Source organism: Notechis scutatus, chromosome 1, assembly GCF_049901735.1.
Source record: "Notechis scutatus isolate UNSWTSFEM ecotype Mainland chromosome 1, rNotScu1.2, whole genome shotgun sequence".
NCBI classification, from domain to species: Eukaryota; Metazoa; Chordata; class Lepidosauria; order Squamata; family Elapidae; genus Notechis; species Notechis scutatus.
The window spans coordinates 91,321,743-91,344,187 of NC_142009.1; the positions used below are offsets into that span (position 1 = coordinate 91,321,743).

The following is a 22,445-nucleotide window of genomic DNA, read 5'->3' on the forward strand; positions in this document are numbered from 1 at the left end:
TGTTCATATGATAAGCTACTTGCTTCTAGAAGATAAGGTTGCTAGTTACCCATATGTGAGAAGCACTTAGAGACCTCGATGAAGAAAAAGAGTTGATTATCTGTAACTATGGGACTTGCAGAGATCATCTGTGCATTCATGTAACCCACCCACCTTCCCCTTTTTAGTGAATATTTTGGATAAATTCTGGTGCTTCTTGTACCTGCTGTATTGTCTCAGGGAAGTAGAAGAGAGACCTCAAGCATGAACAGTAAAGCTTCTTTCCTGCCAAAATATTTCTCACTTTTGGAAAATCCCCAAGAAAGACTGCGTGAATGCACATATGATCATTCAAAGAGCCAATTACAGGTAAGCAGCCTGTTCATCAAGGTAACATACTGTGTAGTAATTTGCTTGAAAGTTTCAGTAAACAGAATGGGTCTTTTTTCAATAAAAACATCACAGATATTTTTACTGTGAAAATATTTTAGTTTTCTATTTGTAGGTAATTTTTCATTAAAGGTATTCCTGCACATTAGTGCTTATAAAAATTTAGAATTAATTAATATGCCTCATAGCATGCTTGTTATGCTAGTTTATACATTATAAATCAGTACAGGAGTCTTTAGCACAAAACAATAAACTAAAATATTGAGTGGGTCATTTTACAGAAAGAAAACTGGGTGTTATGCATCATTGACTCATCCCTCCCTTTCCTCTTTCTTTAGTCAACTTGCCCCATTCTAGCAGCTTTCTCTGTATCTCAGTTATTGTTTCCTTCCCAAACATTAATGTGTGCCTCAGCTCCCATCGCTGCATGTTTTCCAACCTCTAAATGCTTGGCTTTCCATTTCTGTTCTGTTCATGTTGTTCCTCTACTTCTCATGTGATCGGCAAGGTAAAGACCAGGTAATTGTCTAGGGTGGATGTAGGCAGCTCAGCAAGAACAAGAAACAGGCCAGGAAAATCATTTTATTTTGGTGAATATGTGGGGAGGAGGTGTAAATCAAGAAATTTGGCATGGAGCAGACTAGAGAGCATTAATGTTCTGCAGAACCTTCCATCATGAAGTAAGCAACAACCTTTTTATGCCCAAAAGTTATAGTTTATATATGGGTAGTTGAAGGCTAAGTAGATGGGGGCCATATCAGCGATAATGTGTTCAGGGAGAATTTCATACGTTAGCAACCTTTCATTTTTAATCCTTATATTCCCATAAGGATTAAGATTTAAGACTACAGTTTTCATGCATTTCCTCTTCAAAATAGGTAGAAATCAGACCACTGGATCTAGGACCACGAAAAAGAAGAGTTAGGCTGCCTGTAACTCTGATGCTGCAGATTATCTGCCCCTGACATAAATGTTCAGTTTTTGTTCTCTATATCCTTTTAGTTTATATAGTACTAATTAAAAGCTTGATAATCAAATACTGTATACTGAGAAGGTGCATAAGTGCTGTCGATTGAAAAATGTATGACGTGCTGGTTGATGTAACAATGGCAACCATTTTCATAGAGACTCAAATCTACTGTAATTCTTATAACTGAGACATAATTTTAAAATAATAAATATTGTGTTTCACCACATTTAAATGGAAATCTATGAAATTACTTGAGTGCTCTATTAATCTAATGTTCATGATTGTTTTAAAGACCAGGTATAGAGCCCCCAATAGTTCAGGAATGGGTGATTTGGAAGATCACTATTCAAGGCCGTTCTCTGGTTGTCAGAGAAGATAATATGGACTAAACAGATAAGTTCTTTGACCTGATGTAGGCATAGTTGTATATTATTTTGACTTAGTTCTGGATTATCATTATGCACAGACATGTAATCCCTGGCACAGGTTGAGATACTTGTCACGTTAAGACTTGATGATGCTAATTTAAGTACAGTTCCCACTTGTAAACACACTGAATTGGTTGATCCAAGTAATATTCCTTTTTCTGTTCTTCTATTGCATTCATTATATGTTCTGTGGAAAAGGTGTGTTTGTATATAACAACTTCTCCCTGTTTTTTTAAATTATTTGTACTCTGATATGCATACAATATCTGTTGTCTGTTTTTTATGTCTGTGTGTTTTCATTATTTTCTCTTTGTCACTCATTTGCTTTCTTTTTCTCTCTCACCCAACAGTCTAGTCTGTTAGACTGCCTCCCTCAGTCTTCCTTAAGTGCCTGCTGTTGTTTGATGTCATGGACGATCAAGGTATCAAGCCCCCTCCAGAATCATCCAGCTGTAATACCTGCAGCCTGATGCTGTTGTCACATTAGAGTATTCTCTTCTTAACAGTGCTCTTATTTTAAAATTACTCCTACTGCTTTATTTCATGTCACAGGGAAAAACACTGCAATAACACTAAATTTTCTATTCCTTTTTAAAATATTATTTCGTTTCTTTGCAAATTTGAACCTTTTTTTGCTGTCCTGTTTCCCCCCACCCCCCTATTTTCTAAATGGGCACCGTGGAGAGTTACTAACTTTCAGAAAGCATTGTACATTTTGTCATAAAATTGAATTTCCAAACTAATTTAAGTTCAAAACTTTCTTAAAACTTTTCATGTAAGAATGAACAGTGACAAACTCTTAGGGTCTTGCTAAGGGTCTTACAGAAGGACCTTTTGCAGCTTCCCAATCTCCTTTTTGGCTGAAAAGAATCCTGAATCCTTCTCTGAATGTGATTGTAAAAAAATCAAAAAATTTGTATGTCATTTTGAGACTTGAATGGCTCATTTTTTTTTATAAACATAGGCACAATACACACACACACAGAGTCTGGCATCTTTAGTCATTCAAGGTTCAGCATGGCTTCTGCCCATCTAAAGGATGTCTATCTGCATCTAAGAATTCCAGCACAAATAGCTGGCTTCCTACAGTGTAAAGGTAACAGGAAAAAGGGATTTTATTGTTGTTTTATATAGTTCTTGTGATGTAATTGTAGATTTAAAAAAAGGGAAAGGTAATCAGAAAGCTGTTGCTTGAACATTTTCTAAATTGATAATTTCTACGAAAAATGTAGGTGAAAGTGATAGGAACAATAGCCCTGCTAGATTAACTTAATGCTCATCCGAATCAATTATTATGTTTCACAAAATCAACTGTAGGATATTCATACCAGAAGATGGAGGCTGTCTTCTATCATTGTTCCCCTGCAATTATTTTGAAGCATATTACTACCTTTCAGTGGAAAACTTACTGCCTTCATTAAAACTTAAGCCTAATAGGCTTTAATAGACACATCCTCCATGAATGTATTCAGTCCCCCTTAAAGACAATCTTTCAATTCTGTGATAATGAACGAAGAAGCAGAAGACCAACCAGCTGGATTCATGACTGATTAAAATTCAAGTTCTTCCCAAATCTTTTGAAATAGTCAAACTTTTGGTGTTGCTTAGAGTAGATTTTTGTTTAAATGAGTAACTTTACATTCTGACAAAGAATGCAGTGTTGCTTAAAAGTTATCTTTTGAATTTTGAATATTTCTAAATCAATATGACATTCTTTATCTACTGGTAGTTTTAGAACTTGTTTGGAGAGCAGATCATGTTTTAGATCATATTTATGCAGAATTATTGAAAATTCAAGAGTTCATAAACTTTTAAATACCATTGTACAAAGATAAATAGGACTTTGATATATGTGTTCATTGTATTGATATGACTGCATTATGCAATGAACTTTGCATCAGAAAAATTTTGATTTATAGAGATCCACAATTAAAATATAGCTCTATGTGCTACATCAACCTTTTTTTGATAAATGTATGTAAGACATATGCACTTGGAAATCTATATCGAGAAAAGAAACTATTAATATATAAGATCCTAAAGACATCAATTAAGATTAAGAGCACAATTCTGCAAGGTGCAACTCCTGAATCTATGTTGACAGTCCAAGTAGATTTCTTGACTATGGTTTGTTATTCTCTTCTGGAAAAATGTTCAGTTTACCAGGCTAGCATAAAACCTTGGGGTTTCCTGATTGTTTTCCATCCAAATGTTAAGCATACCTGATACTGTTTACCTTTTTTAGATTTGTGTAGTTTAACTAGGTACTTTAGATAAAAATGCATTTGTTCAGTTGGATATGCTCCAATTAAATGTGCATACTATTGCTGTTTAAGGGAATTAAATTATTAACTATATAGTGTGAAACTGAATAAATGCAAAATATACAATTTTTTTCAATAGAAAGGCTCTACTTTTGCATTTTATTTAGTTTATGGAGTTTTTCTACCCATTAATGTGTAGAGTTTTTATGTAATGGTTATGGGCATCTTCCTATTAAATTAGCTGGAATCTTCCCTCATTTAGTGAGTATTGGATTGATTGATTGATTGATTGATGATTGATTGATTACGCATCCCTGGAGACAGAAGATTAATGTACAGTAGGCTTCTTCTTTGCATTGATCCTACAGAAGAATTCCTGATACCAAAAAAGTCCTTTGTCTAGTTTTATTTGTTACAATAATCTCATATTGGATTTAAATTTCACTCTCCCAAAATATTAAGAATTCTAGAATTAAAATTTTAGGACATTTAGTAATAGATAACGCCAGTGCATTACTTCAGCTGCTGCAAGCCATCCATGTTTATATTTCTTTATCAGTTGCGATAACACTGAAACTTTCTCAGGAACATTCAGATTGGAATGACCTAGAACAGAGGTCTCCAAACTTGGCAACTTTAAGACTTGTGGACTTCAACTTACAGAGTTCCTCAGACAGCCATGCTGTCCACAGTCTCAAAGTTGCCAAGTATGGAGATCCCTGACCTAGAAAAATACTTTTCCTATTAGGTAATGCTAGGACCCCAAGTGGGATTTGGTGCACTAAAAATAGTGCTTGAATCAAAATACTTTACTGCACTAAAATACTGAGAAAGTTTTAAAGCGTTTTTTATTAGAAGATATCAATTCCTGTTTAACTGTTCAACAGCAATAACCAAATGAGAAGTTCATTTTCTTTCTGCTGGTTAATACCTTGGTATTTTGTTCTGTGGATCCATCATAGATTTCCCTCTTTGTCAGCAATCTTGTTGTATTAAACGGTATTTATTTAAAGCTGTATAGCCCTTTTCCCAACAAAAATATAGTTTACTATTTAATATATGCAATTTTATTTCTTTTCATATTTGAAAAAAATCAATCCAGGGTCATCATCTTATGACAGTTACTAATTTTGGCATTGTTAATCGGTATTTTTATGATTATGTTGAAATGTTATGGCTTACCACACAGCATCATCCTACTTGAAGTATTATTACATTCTCAGTGAACCTAAGAGAGAAGAAACATCCCCTTTGGCTATTATTGCATAATAAATAAAAACCCATTCTACTATCTTGCACTCAAAAAGGAAAGATTTCTTATTCTTATGTATTATATATTCTTTTCTGCCAGTTATATAATTTCAAAACCAGCTCTGGCCTGGGAAAATTTAAAATAAAACCAGTTGATTATAAGGCTATCCTGGAAGTAAATAGTAATTTATGATTTATTGTTAAGATGTTTCTATGACTAAGATTGCTTCGCTTTGGTGCAACTTCACAATGTGTACTTTTTCCCCCACCAAGGCATCTGTCATATTTTAGAGAAACACACTTCTAAGAAATTAAAGAAATGGTTACAGCATTTACTGTACAAGCGGTCTTTGCTTAATTACAATAACTGGGACCAGAATTTTTATCACTAAAAGATGTGAACATAAAGCACAATATCATGTCACTGCGTTGTTTAGAGACTTCAATCCTGGCCATCCCCAGTTGCCATCATTAACAGAGGTTATCATGGGATCACAATTTTTGACTTTCTGTTGGCTTTCCCATTGACTTTGCTTGTGGGAAGCTGGCAGGGAAGGTTGCAGATCATGTGACCGCGGGATACCATGATGGTCAGAAATCTTATTGGGAACTTATGGAAACTGCCAGTGCCATACATATATTAGTTTAATGACTTGTTTGAGCATCACAGTTGATTTATGATGAAATGTTCATAAATAGGCAAGACTCTAAGAGGATATTAAGTATTTATGTTCTCACTGAAATCATTCTCAACTTTTGGCAGCGTTTTAACCCAAACTGCATTCCTTGATATGTAGTTTGTCCATTGCATTTATTATAAAAATTCCTATAAATGTATCCCTGTTAACATAATTTTGAGACAGACTTTGATCTGTTCTCAGTTTTCTTATATAACAAATGCTGTCATTTAGTCAAATTAATGTTACAATGGACATTTATCAAATCTTAAGAATTTATTAACTGTTGGGAGTATAAAGGTTGCATAGTAGTTTCAGTATAATCTGGGACACTCTGCAACTTCCTATCTCTCAAGATACTTTGTTGTGAGAAAAAAATGGAGTATGCAATTCCATGATGAAATCCAAAACAATAGCTTTTCTAAAAGAATTAATATATCACTGTTGCTAAAGTTAAAACTAATCAAATTTTTAAAAAAGAAAGCCCCAAATGAGTTTGCTTTTGAATACATTCCAGAAAGTACAAATATTGCAGAAAAACTAACTTGTCGCTTATAAATTAATAGACTTGCTGTTGTCTGTCTTTAAGTGCAAATATAGAATACTCTTTAATATACTAATGGAATGAATCATTAAATATTCAATTACTTTTTTACTAAATGCTTAGTAAGGAATTGAACCATGGATTACTCTTGCTTTGGCTATTAAAAATTTTCCGCAAAACTGTCATAAGAAATTAAGTCAGATATCAAAAGTGTTTTTTCAAATTCTGTCACAATATGTTGTTCACAAGAGAAATGCTTTATTTAAAATAAGGTAATGTATAGCTGGAAAAATGTGTAATTTATCTTTTGCTCATTTTTAAAGCAAATTTTATAAAATCCCTTCAATTAATGATATACTGTTTTTTATAGTGTTTGACTCCTTCTCCTGAAGAGGAAAAGCTTATTCCTGTCAAAAGACCCAAAACACCAACTCCTGATGAATTATCTGACATCAACACTCAGACAAATTGGACCAAATCTCTTCCACTGCCAACTCCAGAGGAAAAGATGCGACAACAGGCTCAAGCAGTCCCAACTGATGTTATCCCTATTAATGTAACAGGTAAGCTTTTAATTTTATGGATTTATGGCATCTCTATGATATTTAGAGCAAAATCATACCTTTATAGAAAGTACTGATTATGTTAAATAATGATAACAGATGATAAGCATCAGGGCCTTTAAAATTTACAATATCAGAACTCTCTCCTCTTCAAAACTCATGCTGAATGATTAAATATTCTGAAAAATGCTGAAATGTTGTACTTCTGAACTTTCTGTAGTGTAATGTTTGTTCTTTAATGACTTGTTTCATAATAAAGTTTCTGCTAATTTTTAAAAAAGTTTATTTTTAAAATATCTAGCTCATTTCATTCACCATCAAATAGCATATATGTCATTATGGAATATTATAAAAATAATAACATAAAAGGATTAAGGATTAATTATGGAATAATATAATAATAACATAAAAGGATGAGTAACGCTTAATAACCTAAAATAAAATTGACTGAGACTGCTGGCCCATAATAAAATAATTTAAATCAGAAGTAAGATTGTTCTCTGAGGAAGACAAAGCAAAATAATTAGCAAGCTTTCATTTTCTCCACAATTATTAAGCAAGAGGGAAATCAGGTAGAAGAAAAAAGTTGACCTGCGAAAGTCCTAAAATCTGTTAATCAAGAATCTGAAAAAAAAACTATAGGAGATTGCAGGCATAGCTGAATTAGGCTTTTTGCTGGATATGATGATAGGTTAGGTCATAATTTAAGAAGTTGATGCAAAAAAAAAAAAAAAGCAATCATTATTTCTGGTTTTCTATATAGCCCAGGGGTCTTCAAACTTGACAGCTTTAAGACTTGTGGACTTCAACTCCCAGAATTCCTCCTCCAGTCGTGTTAGCTCAGGAATTCCACAAGTCTTAAACTTGCCAAGTTTGAAGACCCTTGCCTATAGCTATATAGGGCTGTTTCTGTTCCTTAGAAACCATGGAGGTTCCTTCTCAGAGGCACAAGAAGAGAAGCACGATTGAAAGATTGAAAACTGAATTCTTGGTCCTTTACAAGGGATTCATCATTCTTATTCCATCTGGGTTTTGTTCTTTCCTGCTTAAAAAGGAGTGTCACACTCAAGGCACTATTTTTGAACTGCAATCACATGCTAATCTACAAGATCAGTTAAACCAACTGATTTTTTTCATTAATAAATTAACAGGTGCTTTCTTTTTCCATTTGGTGACTAATATTTGCTTAACTATATTATTAGTCTTACCTTCTTAGAGAATTTTAATATAATTCAGTGATCAGAGTTCAGTTAAAAAAAGTGAGAGAAAAAAAAAGATAAAACAGAAAGCCATGTACCCTAGAAGAACAAAAAAATGTTTGTGGAGGTTAAATAGTTAATGCAAACTAATAAATGGGGGTTTTCACCCCTTATTTTCAGTTGGAGTTTCTTTGTTGATAAAGTCATGCCCTCCACTAAATTGGTTTCTCCTCAGTTGTGCAGTCTCTGCATGCCTTCCAAATCTGGTGGATGTAGAGATCCTTCCAGATTTGAGGAACACGTGATATCAAGAGGACAAAAGAATTGGGGACAGTCCTGTTATATTAGCAGAAGTATCCTCCTCCCACAGTCATGGGTACAGACAAGATTAAAAAAATACATGTAAGTCAAAAACGTTTAACAGGGAAGATGCCAGCTGTTTAATCCTATTTGACCCACAAAAGGTAGATACAAGGATTTTTAAGAAATGGGTCAAAGAGTAATGTGATTCTAAAATGAAAGACTTCAACTCTGCTAAAGCATTCATTTTTCATGCTTCATGGCTATTTTTATTTGAGTAAGTACACAAAGTTTGCACTATAAATTTGTCCTCAGAAATATTATCTTACTTGATAAAATGTTTTTTTCAGGTAAGGAAATAAATATATCATAAAATATATGTCTCTGGTCTGTGTGAGACAAGAGGACTAGGTCATAAGAGTCCATTGTTTCTTCTTCTTTAGAAATATATTTATGTCAGTCTAAGCCAGCCACATTGCTGAACTAATATTAACTTTAAATGTCCTATTTAAAAATTAAAAGCCTGTAAAATAAAAATTAATAATGGACATGATATTTCACTTGTCTGTAAGAACATAACGCCTTCCCACCTTTACTTTCATCTGTCAGTGCTCTTCTAGTAAGATAAATTTTAGTACTAAAACTTGATATAAATGTACTGAAGACTTAAGTTAACAGGACAAGCTGCTGAGTTGTTATCAGCATTGGAAGTAGACTTAAATCTCATGAATTAGCAGGAATTTAACTTGCTTTGAACATGATATACAGTACGGGATATACAAGATGTAGTACACTTTTCCAGAGACCAGCAACTTTTTCTTTTCTTAATGCTGTTATGTGTCTCTGGATATGGCTTTACCCAAATATTTGGAAAGGGAGTAGTGGATATTACTTGGTGATCGTTGTATCAAGTAAAAGTTAAAAGTCTTCATTTGCTTACACATAACTAGCTTCATTAGGTTGTTCCTCAATTAGCAAGTGAAATTTAAACAGCTCTGTATAAATGTAAATTATAGCAAAAAAAAAGTGTCTCAGAAATTCATATGAAAAAATTGTGGAGTACAAATTTAAGTTAACAAACAATTTTCTTAAGAGGTTTAATTTAGAAGGTGTGCTAAACAAACTCAAGCAGTACCTTACTAATCTGCATGAACATTTTATAAAATGGCCACTTATAACGCCATTTTAATTGGTGATAGGAAACTGAAGACTGGATGAGAATAGTGAAAAAAGGAACAGTAAAATGAGCCTTATAAGTGTGGTTATACCTAGTTATTATCTAATTCTTTCCCTCATTTGCAAAGTCTGATACTGATATAAATTGGGATGAGATGTAGACAACTGTAGTACTTTTATAGAAAAGAGAGGCTTTTGGCACTTCTTCCAAGAGCAATCACTAGCAACAATGGCACCTCTGAGGAATTTATTTTTTTGTAGTTTTTACAATATGGAATAGAGTACTGCTGTTCAAAGAAAAGCAGTAATGTAAGAGGCTCCCTGGTATGTTGAACAGAAGCAGAGTTGATGGCCTGAAACTCATAATCTGTTCAATTGCAAATGCTCCTTTACTCCAAACATTAGATACGTTTCGTCTAACAAGAACAGAATGTCTGGGCTCACATACAACATCATCTTCTCAAAACCCAAAAATTTTGTGCATGCAACTGAAGATGAAACAGTTACCTTTAGTGTGTTGCTACAATCCAGAAAATATTCATGTGTAGAGTTAAAACATCTCTTTAAATTCATTTGCATATCCCATGTTTTCCTTAAAACTGATCTGATGAATTGACCTGATCTAGGGAGGATCCATAAACAGCACATTCTAGCATATGCTAAAGATACTTTTCAGTGAGAAATAACTTGGCTAGTCAGAAATGTAAAGTATAGAACTATTCAATTATCTGTATATTTTTTTTCTTCGCTACAGTGAAGACAAGATGAAAGAACTTAATCTAGTTTTCTGAAATTTTTAAATAGAATATTTTGTGAATACAAACAAAAACCAAAATGTGACGTATATTTGATTTGTAATCTATCTGCAAGAATAAAAACAAGAGCAGAATATAAATATGGGTAATGACAAGTAGTCAATTTATTAACTCACTGGAAAAAAAATGGAAATGTCTATAGCTATCTGACCTGGAGAACTGCTGTTGGGTCCATTATGATGGAGCACATACTCAATTATAAGGCTTACTTTTGTTACATGCATCATGAATCATCTTAACTTACTTAAACCTCATTTTGATTCAAGGGGTTCAGCAAATGTAGCATCCACTGGTGATAGATTAAACATAGTTGAGATTTCAAGTAGAAAAGCAGTTCATTATAATTATAGTTTGTTTATCCAGTAATGCTCTGAATTAGAATGCTTTTTGTGAATGATCAGAATGAAATGGAGTATATTATATTTTTGATCAGAGATAGCCGATTTAGTCAAAAATATTCCTAATTCCACACCTATGTATTTTTTTTCAAGACTTACAGAATCATACGGTTATAAATAAATCATTTTTGGTAACATACAGTCATAATTCTGTATATTTTGATGTTATATGTAACTGTATGTATATGCATGTCAACTGTTTTCCAAAACCATTTCCACTTGAAAATCTATTTTTGGTTGTGCTGATTAGGTCTTAATTTGGCTGCTGTGTAAACAAATATAGGTATGTTTACATGTCTATATTTATGACTTACAGTGTTTTGTGAATCCAACAAGTTTTAACACATTCTACTAAACATAATTAGTAGAAGGGTCAGCAACTTCTTCTAAGGCTGACACCTGATAACCCAGGCATTCTTCTTGCTAATCCCGGATCATCCAAAATCATAGGAGATCAAATCACTAAGAAATTATCCATATAGGCATTTAATTTTTTTTTTTACATTTTAAGCCTTATAGTTGCAGAGTGCTGTACCTGTTCCTGCTTTGTATGACAGTGCTAACACCATATATTAATGCCTTTTCTTCATTTCTACTACCGGTATAAGCAAGTGGAAGAAAGTGCATGATGTCAGCGTGCTTGAAAATAATGGTGCTTTGCTTGTTCCTACTGTACATCAGGGGAGAATTTTGACCGCCAAGCCAGCATACGGAGGTCTTTGATTTACACAGACAGTGTGGTAAGGCGGCCGAAGAAAATGAAAAGGAGAAAGACTATTACAGGAGTCCCTGACAACATCCAAAGAGAGCTAGGTATGGCTCATCAGAACTGTATTCCATTCCAATTAATTGCTTATCGTAACTAAACTCTTAACATTTAATTGCGCTTATGAAACCAATACAGTCTGATAGCCTCTTAAAAGTTCCAAATGAATGGCTGGTCACCAAGAAAGAATAGTGAGTGTGTTCTTTGTATTATTATTTGGTCTCCTACCAAGAAATTAAAATTCCCATTCTATGCTGGAAATGGCTGGGATTTGCTACAAGGAAATGCAAATAGCACACATGTAGATAATGTCACTAGTGGACTAGAGGTATTCGATAATAACCATTTGCTAATTTTCAAGGCCATTTCACAGATGATAGTTTTGCTCCAAAAAGTTTCCCTTTTCAGATTATCTATTGAATGAATACATACATTTATTTTATATGGTACATGGAAAGGCCATCTGTGGAAGAAAGCTTTAATGTGAAAATTATAGTTTTTATTGAGTAAGTATTAAGAACATTAATATAACTTTGTCAGTTTTATTGCTGCCTAAACATTTCTCCAAGTTCTAACATCTCACGAGGGTGACTTATTCTTCTAACTATATCTCCCTTTTTAAAAGTGAAATACAGGTAATCCTCGACTTACAACAGTTCATTTAGTGACTGTTCAAAATTAACAACAGCACTGAAAAAAGTGACTGATGATTGTTTGCCATACTTAACAACTGGTCATGTGATCAAAATTCAGATGCTTGCTTACTGGTACATGTTGCAATGTTATGTGATCACCTTCTGCACTTTTCTGACGTAAAGTCAATGGGGAAGCAGAATTCACTTAGCAACCGTGTTACTAACTTAACAACTGCGGTGATTCACCTAACAATTGTGGCAAAAAAAAAAAAGTTTGTAAAAAGGGGCAAAATTCATTTAACAACTGTCTCATTTGGAAACAGAAATATTGGGCTCAATTGTAGTTGTAAGTTGAGGACTACCTGTAATAAGTCTTTAAAAATATGATACAGATTCAAGTATATTTGACTATGTGTTTATTTAATCCATTTATATAGTCACCTTTCTCAATAATACCTATGCTTTATAAGATTTTTAATAGTAATTTTGTTAAACATTACAGTTAAAAAAATAAAACCTAATACAAACTAAAAAGAAAAGAAATAGAAAAGAAAGAAAAAATAAGAATATAGTAAAGAAAAGAAATACATAAAGAAATGACTTCTCCCTCCATGAGAACAAGTACAAATAATTTTAGTAACTTGTCACCTTCTGTTAAAATGCAACAAATTGTCTCTTCTTCTCATATCTTATTTATATGATATATCTAGATAAGATATATCTCATGATATATCTTGAAACTTAGTTGTTCAGTCCTGGTCAGCAAAAGTCTCTTATGGGTTAGCAGAGATAACAACATATCTATTTTAATCTTAAACATGTAAACCAACTTTATATTCCTTTCTCTTTTAACAATTTTGATCTTTGATTCCTTCAAACAATGTCCTAGACCTAGCACTTCATTTCCTTTATTTTCTTTCTTTATCACTTCTCACAGAATCTTTCAAAAGTTTAACAATTCTCTTTGCAAATTTCAGTATAACAAAGTTATCCAGGTTACTTAGAAAAGATCCAAGCTCATCCAGCCTGTCCAGGAAAGGAATTCTCTTCTATGCAAAGAATGGAAGGAGCTGCCTGCCCTCCTTTGGCTCTGTTGGCTTAATGACCCATGTGGTTACTTAATGACTGCAACCGGAAGAGCTGGGATTGCAGTTGTCAAGCAAAATGATCATATTGGTGTCTCACTTAATCACTGCAATGACTTAAGATTGAAATTCGGGACTCTATTATGATCATTAGGTTAAAAACTACCTGCATAATGCAGATATGCTTAAAGTAATTTTCTATGGCCATTTTTCACAAATATCCTTCAATACATCCAACATTAAATATTTTGCCTCATTCTGCATTATTACATCATATTTAAATCTCCTTTAATTGTAATTGTTGGCTTTGTTTGATTCCCTGTAGTGATCCGCCTCCAAAGTCCCATCCTATCGTGCTTTTTAAAAGAGTTCAAAAGAACAGCATTTTTTTTCATGGGAAGGCTCTTATAATTAATTTCAAAAACATATTTCAAATTCATCTGTACCCTTAGCTCATTTATAACTTCCCAAAATCAACATTCTGTTTATTTATTAAAGGCATATAGCTGCCCATCTTCTAACCGACTCTGAGTGACTCCCAATCAAATGTTAAAACAGCATATCAGATCATATTAAAACCACAAATTAAACAGATTAAAATATTAAAAACATTACCTAATGCCCATGGCCACAGTGCAAATGTTTGCAATGGCTGAAAATGCTTTACAGTCCATAAAGCATTCTTTTTGAGGCCATTGTGGTTCCCAATGATCGTTAAAAGAAATGGTCATAAGATGAGGACTACCTGTAAAGTCATTTGAATGATGCCAACAGCAAAGTTGGTGATAAACAGAGTTCTCGCATAAAAGAATTAATTTAAAATCTTTGTAGATGATAAAGATTTTGTGATGCTTTGAATAACATCTACAGCTACGTCCAAATTGTGCACAATTGGAATTTTAGTTCTCTTTATCTCTTTCTTGAGACAGGTCCTCATGCAGCATCATATTTCATTTTTAAAGTGCTTCTAATTTCAACAGAGTTAGGAGGAACTGAAGTTCACAGAATCCAATCCTCCTTTCATGCACAGTTAGACACAGTGATTTTATAAATGAGAGCCTGTGATCCTCATGTAGAATTCTGAATGTGAAACACTACCTTATTATTATTCTCTTCCTCTTCTGTTTACTTTCTCTGTGCTAGCAACTGTTCAATTTTCTGATGACCACTGACTTCTAACCCATTTAGAATATGCCTTGCATATTGCATTGGAGAAAAGATAGCTTGTATTGCCTTTTCCAGGCTACACAGCCCATGATCCATCCAGAACTTCCAAGACTTACCACAATGAAAGCAATTTTTTAAAACTGCACAAGGTCATATAATTCTATTTTCCATGTGTGTACATGTCTTCATCCTATTTGTATCGCCAATTGAAAGGGATCTCTGGAAGAGGGTAAAATTATTAGAACCAGGAAGTTATTTTCAAATTTCAAGAATGAATATAAGAAACTCCCAATGAAATGGACCTTATTTGGGAAAATGAATGTTAAAATGAAAGAAAGAGAAAATAAAAGCACAAATGTAATACAGGTATCTTATACGTAATCATCTGGAATCCATACTTGTATGACATGTAAGAAAAAAAACTATGCATGCATTGCCTAGAGAGTGATTAACAGCAAATTACAGTGAATGTAATTTTATGTTCAGTCAAGAGGACAATTTATGAATATAAAAGTGAGAATGTGATTCAATCCTCAGATGTTGCCAGGAAAAAAAATCTAAATCCATACACTAATGACCCAATTAAGCAATTATTGTAATTATTCACTTCAGAAATGCTGGATTAAATCAAAGCACATTTTAATTCAGGATTCTATTCCTTAGACTGGCCACAATCAGATGCCTCTGAGACAGGGATGTCAAGCTCATGGCCCACGGGCCGGATGTGTCACGCACTGGACACCCCCCACCCCCAGTTTAGTGAAGGGGGGAAAAGTTGCGATATGTCACGTGACAACAACGTGTTGTCGCGAGTTTGACACCCCTGCTCTGAGATGATCACAGGCTGGAAGATATATCCCCTTTTTACCTTCCCTGCCTTTACAACTGGCATTTGTATATGCTTGAGTAGAATACAGTTTATTGCTAACAGCCTTTGATTGACCTCTTCCATAGAACTTTATCTAACCTACTTCTAAAGACATCATAGTCTAGTAGCCATTACATGCTTTCTGACAATAAATTCCACATGTTAGTTATATGATGTTCAGCAGAAAGAGATATACAATCAATGTCCTCCACCTACTTTGGGATTAGGTTTCCATCAGATCTGTGCTCATTATTTGGAAGATAACATCTTATCTCCTAAATTATAGCAATGGTGAGTTACTATTATTTTTGCTGATCATCATATGTTATGCAAGTTTTTCATATTACATTCCTATCATCAGACAGCTTTTACTATGGAAAAATCTATAGAAATGTTAAAAAAAATGTTCCAATTTGGAATCAGTATATGAAAACAGTTTCAGGAATGAGTGGAATATTTTTTTTATTATTATATTTATTTGCCACGTGTCTTATTTCAAAGCAACTCTGGGCCACTCACAGCATTAAGAGCATTAAAACCATACAAGATAGAAATTTCTAAAATGATAAAAAAAATGTTGTTACAGTCAAAGATAAAATTATAGCTAAAAAGATGGGGAGATAGAAAGCAGGATGCATTATGGGTGGAGGTGGGATTGACTCTTAATTTATCCACCCCCTTCCAAAATTCCCCACTTTAGCTCCAAGTCATCTGGCAGAGGCTTTAGGCCCTTACAGAAGGTCAAAAGGTGGAAGCCAATTTCACCTTAAGGGTTAAGATGTTCTAGGAGCCATGATAGAGAAAAGCCTTCGCCTGCATCCTGCCAGCCAAAATTCCTTGACTGATGGGTCCGTAGCATGCCCCCTCTGCCAGGGTTGGCCAGTTCCATTGAGGTGAGAAGATTCCTCCAGTAACCTGTTATGCCATTCAGGTCTTTAAAGGTAGTTAAAGTCCCAGATCTTGAAGCTCCATGCATCCACTCAGTCTTCCCAGGGTTCAGTCAAAGCTTGTTGTCCCTCATCCAGGACCCCCCAATACCTCCAATGTGGCTGTGGGCTGGATTCAACAATAGTGCCAGCTGATATGATTTAAAATATATCTGAACTAAAGCACACAAGGAACCTATTAGCTTGCTGTTGTCTTTATGCATTTTCATCTATTTTAATCTTTTTCAAAAATCTAATATATCACATATATAATATATAGCGCAAATATAAAAATGCCAAGAATCTTTCATTAGGAATACCTGAGCACATTGGAACTTGTATGGTAAAAACTAAATGTGAGTTCCGTGTAAACTTTTTATTAATGAACACATTTTAAATGCAACTATAACAATGCTGTATATTTATTTTTCTAACAGTTTTGTTTTAATATCTACAGTTGGCAATGGCAAATATGACATCCGGGGCCATTCGTTATGTGTCCCTGATCATTATTCTACACTAGGAAAATTTGAGAGCTGTCAGTCTTCTATGCATCAGTGTGGCACCAAAGACTCCAGCTGTCAGACAGAAGAAGTTAAAGTGGTGCCACCTTCAGTTAGGCGAATACGTGCACAGAAAGGCCAAGGAATTGCAGCCCAGATGTCACAGCTTTCCAGTTCTTCTGGAAACATGTCTGTGATGAGTGATTCTGCTGGAGTCATGTCTACTTCTCGCCTAAATAATGACCTGGGCTTTCACAGTCTACCTCGGTCTGGAGCAAGAGTGTCCCTGCAGTTACTTGAACGTAGGCATAGCCTCTCCAAGTCAACCGAAAGTGGACCTTTGTTACATCATGTAGGTGTGTGGCAAGGAAATGAAAGAATAGATGATATGAGAAATGGCTGTAGGATAAATGGGCTACAGAGGCCAAAATCTCAAGAATTAAACTCTGAAAATGGAAAAACAGAAGGCACAGCATGTATGATCTCTCCACATGTTGCATATTCTACCATCATCACACCAAATGCTTCCCTATCATCCACTTCAGATGTTATGAATAACAACCCGGCAGAGAGTCCTGAGACAATAGATAGGAAAATGACGAACTCTTCTTTGTACCAAAAACCTGGAGACAATCTTGTTGGCAATGGGACAATAAATGCAAAAGAGCGATGTCGTTCTTCTAATGGCACCTGGAGTGACACCAGCTCAACACATCACTCACATTCATCAGACACCACTATCTCATCCAACGGTGTAATGGTGTATGCATCCTTTTGTGATACAGGCACTACAGAAAGTATCCCCCAAAGTGTGACCTATAATTTTAGGAACAATCACCATTTGCCAAGCCATTCTCATGACATCAATGGTAGAAGTGAATCAAGTTACACTGTGGACAGCATACAGGACAAAGTCAAGCAAAATGCAAAGCACTGTGGATTCAACCATTATGGAAATGACACCACCACCTTACACATGTCAAAATGTGCCATTCCAGATTGCTCTGGCTCTGACACCCTTGAAAGAGTCTTAGCCAAAGAAGACTCACACTCTTTATATTCTGTGGACAGTGATGTCTGTTACCCTTCTATGCATGTGGATTCAGATGTCCAGTCTGTTAAAAGCTGCAGTGAAAATGGCTTTGGAAATCCCAGGCATAGTGTCATTAATGTGTTTGCTGGAACCGAGAAGAAATCTCTGGAAGATTTTGCAAGTTCTAATGACAAGTCACTCACACGTAGCATCTCCTTTAAAAAGGCAAAAAAACCACCTCTCCCACCATCCAGAACAGATTCTCTTAGAAGAGCCCCCAAGAATAAACCTCAGTCCAGCGGACAGGTACTGGATGATAAGCTGATAGCGAGCCTTCAACATTCCTTGCAACTGAACCTCCAGTGCAAAAATGGGAGCTCGCTGTCACAGAGTCCCTGCAGTGATTATGATGATCCTTGGGTGCTGCGGTCTCGTAGCCAGAGCACTGTGAGTGCCAGTAGCAGCATGATGTCTGCCACAGGACTCAACATGTATTCCATCTGTGCAGTCACACCAGCCCAGAGTGACACAAGTAGCATCAAATCAGAATACACTGACCAGTGGTGTTACTACAGTGATTATCCTGGGATCCCGGATGACCATTTAAAATCCACAGCAATTCATTCCTCTAATGCTGTACCAAAGCTAATTGATTATAACGTTAGTCACCTTAATGATGGGTCAAGGGCTTCTGTACCACAAGTGCCCTCTGGAGTAGCCAAAACAAAAGCTATTTCTCCAGAAAAATCACAGAGAGTTACATCACCATCTAGTGGATATTCTAGCCAATCCAACACACCCACAGCACTTACACCAGTGCCTGTCATTCTAAAGTCTATGTCAACGGGAAACGCGAAGTCCAAGATGAAGCCTAGAGTGCCTGAAAGAAAATCAAGCCTACTGTCTTCCGTTTCAGTGTCTTCCTCTTCCACCTCTCTGTCATCAAATACATCTGCTGAAGGAACTATGAAGAAACCTGATCCTACCCTGAGCTTCCCTCCGGTTACATCATCTTCACTACTATCTTCAGATTCCAATCACCCTCTTCTTCCTCTCCCACCACCTCCCCTAACAGATGTTACTGATCTTCCTCAATCACCTGAATCACCAAGTTTTCCACCTCCTCCCCCAGATGTTGTCACAAACACTTCTTTTCCTCAGAATATTGGATGGTTTAATAATCAAGATACTTCAATCCATTCTTCTCACTCATTACTTCCCGATTCTTCTCATCGCCTCCCACCCACTTTTCGAACTTCAGCTCCTCCACCAGCCCCACCCTTAGATCCCAGATTCATGAGAGAGGGACATAAACCTGTACCATACTCTTCCAAGAAACATAATTCGGAAGGTTCTTGCAACAATGCAAAACAGCCCTTAAATAAGGATGATGTCCCGAGGCCTGCAATGCCACTCATAACTACTGAAGCTCTCCAGATGGTACAACTGAGGTCAGTGAAGAAAGCTATGAAGTCAGAGGTTGAGCAGCCAGCCGAGTCTGCTTCCAAGGCAAGTCCTCAGGGGAAAAAACAGGATCCTTTTTCTGCTGGGTTGCCTTTCAAATCACATTTGTCAGGAGGATACAGTGACATGCTGGATGCCGTTGGGAGTGAAGGCCAGAGAGCTTCTGTTTGTAGCCTAACTGGCAGAAAATCTGAACCTATCAGTGCTAAAATGCCCAGAAATGTAATAAGCGTAATTAACTCATTTGCCAGAGAGTCGCAACCAGACAAAGCTGAAGAAATGTTGGTGCAGAACCAAGAGTCTCGTAATAGTCTTGTATGTTCATCCCTTCAGGAACAATCTGGATTTCTCAGCAAGCCTCAGGATATATTGCCAAACAAGAAGCCACCGCCTGTTTCAAAGAAACCCAAACTGTTCCTGATTGTGCCACCCCCACAGCCTGATGTTACAACAGAGAAAATAGCTGCGGGTGAAACAGCCAAAAGCATTCCAAGTACAACTGCGAAGGATGCTGAAATTGCACAGTACAGCCAGGTTAACGATTATCCTACAGATGGATTCGGTTCCTATGAAATGGAGCCTAACAATCTTGTCTCAGAAGGAGGAGCTGCGAGTCCTATCTCCTGTGAAACCAGGTTCTCTATTCTGCAGCCCCAGCAGGAGGAGGCGGCTTCCTCGTGTGAACGAAGCAGTCCAGACGGAAACGTAGACAGCATCTCTGGAGCAGAGAAACAGTTTTCTCAAGGGGATGAAAGTTGTAAGTTTTTTTCCCCCCACTGTGTTTTGTCTTTTGACCTAGTCTATTAGTCAACAATCACATCTGGAATGATGGAGAGTCACATCATAAGAACAGTTTAAAGATTTTTACATTGTATATGGTAAAGATGATATGCCATCAATATAATTTCATACTAGTCTTAAGGAAAACCAGAAAGCTCAGATTACAATTGGTAATAAAATTATTATCTTAATTCTTTTCTTTAAAAAAAAAAAAACTTGTTAGATAGGATTTTATTAGTTTTATCCCTATGCTAAAAAAATTGGTGGGGCAAAAGTATAGGTTTCTAAATTAAGCTGATGCTGATTTCTTTATTGGGGGAAAGTTCCAAAAACTTTCACTAGGCTTTAATTTTCTTCACAAACCAGTTAAAGCCTTTCATGGACACCAGTTACTGAGAACATTATTTAAAAAAAAAAAATAGGTCCGATTGTTGCACAGTTTGTGAGAAATGTACAGACTGTATTTGTTCATTTGTCATTTTGTCAACTGTTGCTTTAGATTACATTTTTGCTTGGGTGTTTTTTCTTCCATCCTCGTATTTTAGCTGAAGCAATTGAAGCTGATGCAGCAGCCAGCTTTTTGCTACAGAGCCCAAGCTATGGGGAAGGCAGTGAGATAATGGCAGTGCCAAGTCGACCAAGGACAACTGAGGATCTTTTTGCAGCCATTCACAGGTACTGCTTAAATTGTTTTGATAAGGTTACTTCCTTGGGTGTCCTTTCTAGTTTCTTTAGTGCATTTCTCTTATCATAATGTTTGTGCTTTCCAGTTTTCATTAATTAATGCATCCACGTCCCACATCATTTGCATGTAGGGGTAATACCTTTAATTGCTTTACAATAATGTTTTGTTCGTTTTAAAATGTAACTCTCCTACCAACAGAATTATGTTTTACTACATGATCAAGCCGTGGTTTCTTGGTGCCAGGTTACTCCTTGTTTGATTGTGCTCTTGTCTCAGTCTACATGATTTAACATATACTATTGCTTTTTCTGTGTATCTTTTTCTTTCTCTTCATTCCCTTCCATCTCTCTCTCTCTTTTTTTTTTTTTTGTATTCCTGGTGCAGTTTGGGACAGAGGCTCAACTCTAATGTTTCATGGCAAGCTTGGCTTAAACTGGCAAGTAAACACAATATAACCATCATAAGGGGAAAACATACGACAATAGCCAGAATAGAGATTGCCATAATTTAATTAAAGATGACATGCTGCTTTATCAACTGAAACGTGCAATACCGACAAACCCTACCCTGATCCAATTCTTCCTTAATTTAAAAAGGGGAAATGATTATAGATACACATTTCAGCTACATTTAGCTTTCCCCACAAATGATTTGAATTATGAATATCTTTTGAAGGAGTTCTTGTCCAACTCATCTGCAGGGCTTCAGGTTCAGGAAGGCTGGGTGAAGTCAGTATAAACATTCTTTTTACAAGAAGGCTGTTTGGTGATAAATTTTTAGAAACCAACACCCTCTAAAAATGCTTCAGGAGAACTTCAATAGAGAAAGTACTGTATTACTGATTTGTAGTATCTAGCATGAAGCATTGGTTCCATCTAGTGGTCATTTATTGCCATTTATTAAGCTGGTTTCAAAGTAAAATTGAAATCGACTGCACAACATACATCAACATGTTCCTGCTTTTATTCATAATGCACAGAAACTGCAACACTTTAGTTACTCAAGCCACAAAGATTTTCTTGTTATGTCCTAGTGTGGTAGAATGTTGTGTTGACTTTCACAAGATAGGAACCATGGTAAAGATAACTTCAAATCATGTCCAACTTATATTTTGCAATCAACAGTGTCTTCCTGTGTCTACAGCGGGAAGGGTAGTCATGGATCATTTGATGACAGCAGTGTCATCATGCAAGGCCCACCTTTTTACATATGTCATCGCTTGCAGAGCCCACGAGAGTAAAGTTCTAGCACAGATCTACCACCCAGGTTTCATTAATCTGGTGACAGCAGCAAGGTCCTGCAATGTTAAAGCATGACAGCAAGTACAGTTTTGCTGCTGGGACTATGCTATTTCATGAGTTATTTGAGTTAAATTTGTAATAATTGACACAATTGTCAATTTTAATTCTGTAAAAGAGAATTTTTCTTACATGTGGTGAGAAAATTGAGGATAATTTTGGGAGAGGGGAGGGAGGGAGGGAGGGAGGGAGGGAGAGAGAGAGAGAGAGAGAGAGAGAGAGAGAGAGAGAGAGAGAGAGAAGAAAACAGACTAAAAACAAATAAAAAATTCATTTTGACA

At 35.6% G+C, this 22,445-nt stretch overlaps 1 protein-coding gene across 7 annotated transcripts in view; it reads left to right on the forward strand.

The window, feature by feature from the left end:
• The window catches only part of NHSL1 (NHS like 1), a 169,620-nt gene that overhangs the window by 142,783 nt on the left and 4,392 nt on the right, over positions 1-22,445 (forward strand). For 4 of the 7 annotated variants that reach the window (XM_026666173.2, XM_026666174.2, XM_087970967.1 and 1 more), the window contains exons 4-7: positions 6,874-7,066; positions 11,636-11,767; positions 16,859-20,158; positions 20,727-20,856. In XM_026666173.2, the coding sequence (XP_026521958.2) occupies positions 6,874-7,066; positions 11,636-11,767; positions 16,859-20,158; positions 20,727-20,856 (3,755 nt within the window). Of the gene's footprint in view, positions 1-219; positions 349-6,873; positions 7,067-11,635; positions 11,768-16,858; positions 20,159-20,726; positions 20,857-22,445 lie in introns of all 7 variants that reach the window. The other 3 variants (XM_087970948.1, XM_087970961.1, XM_087970934.1) reach the window with 2 other exon arrangements.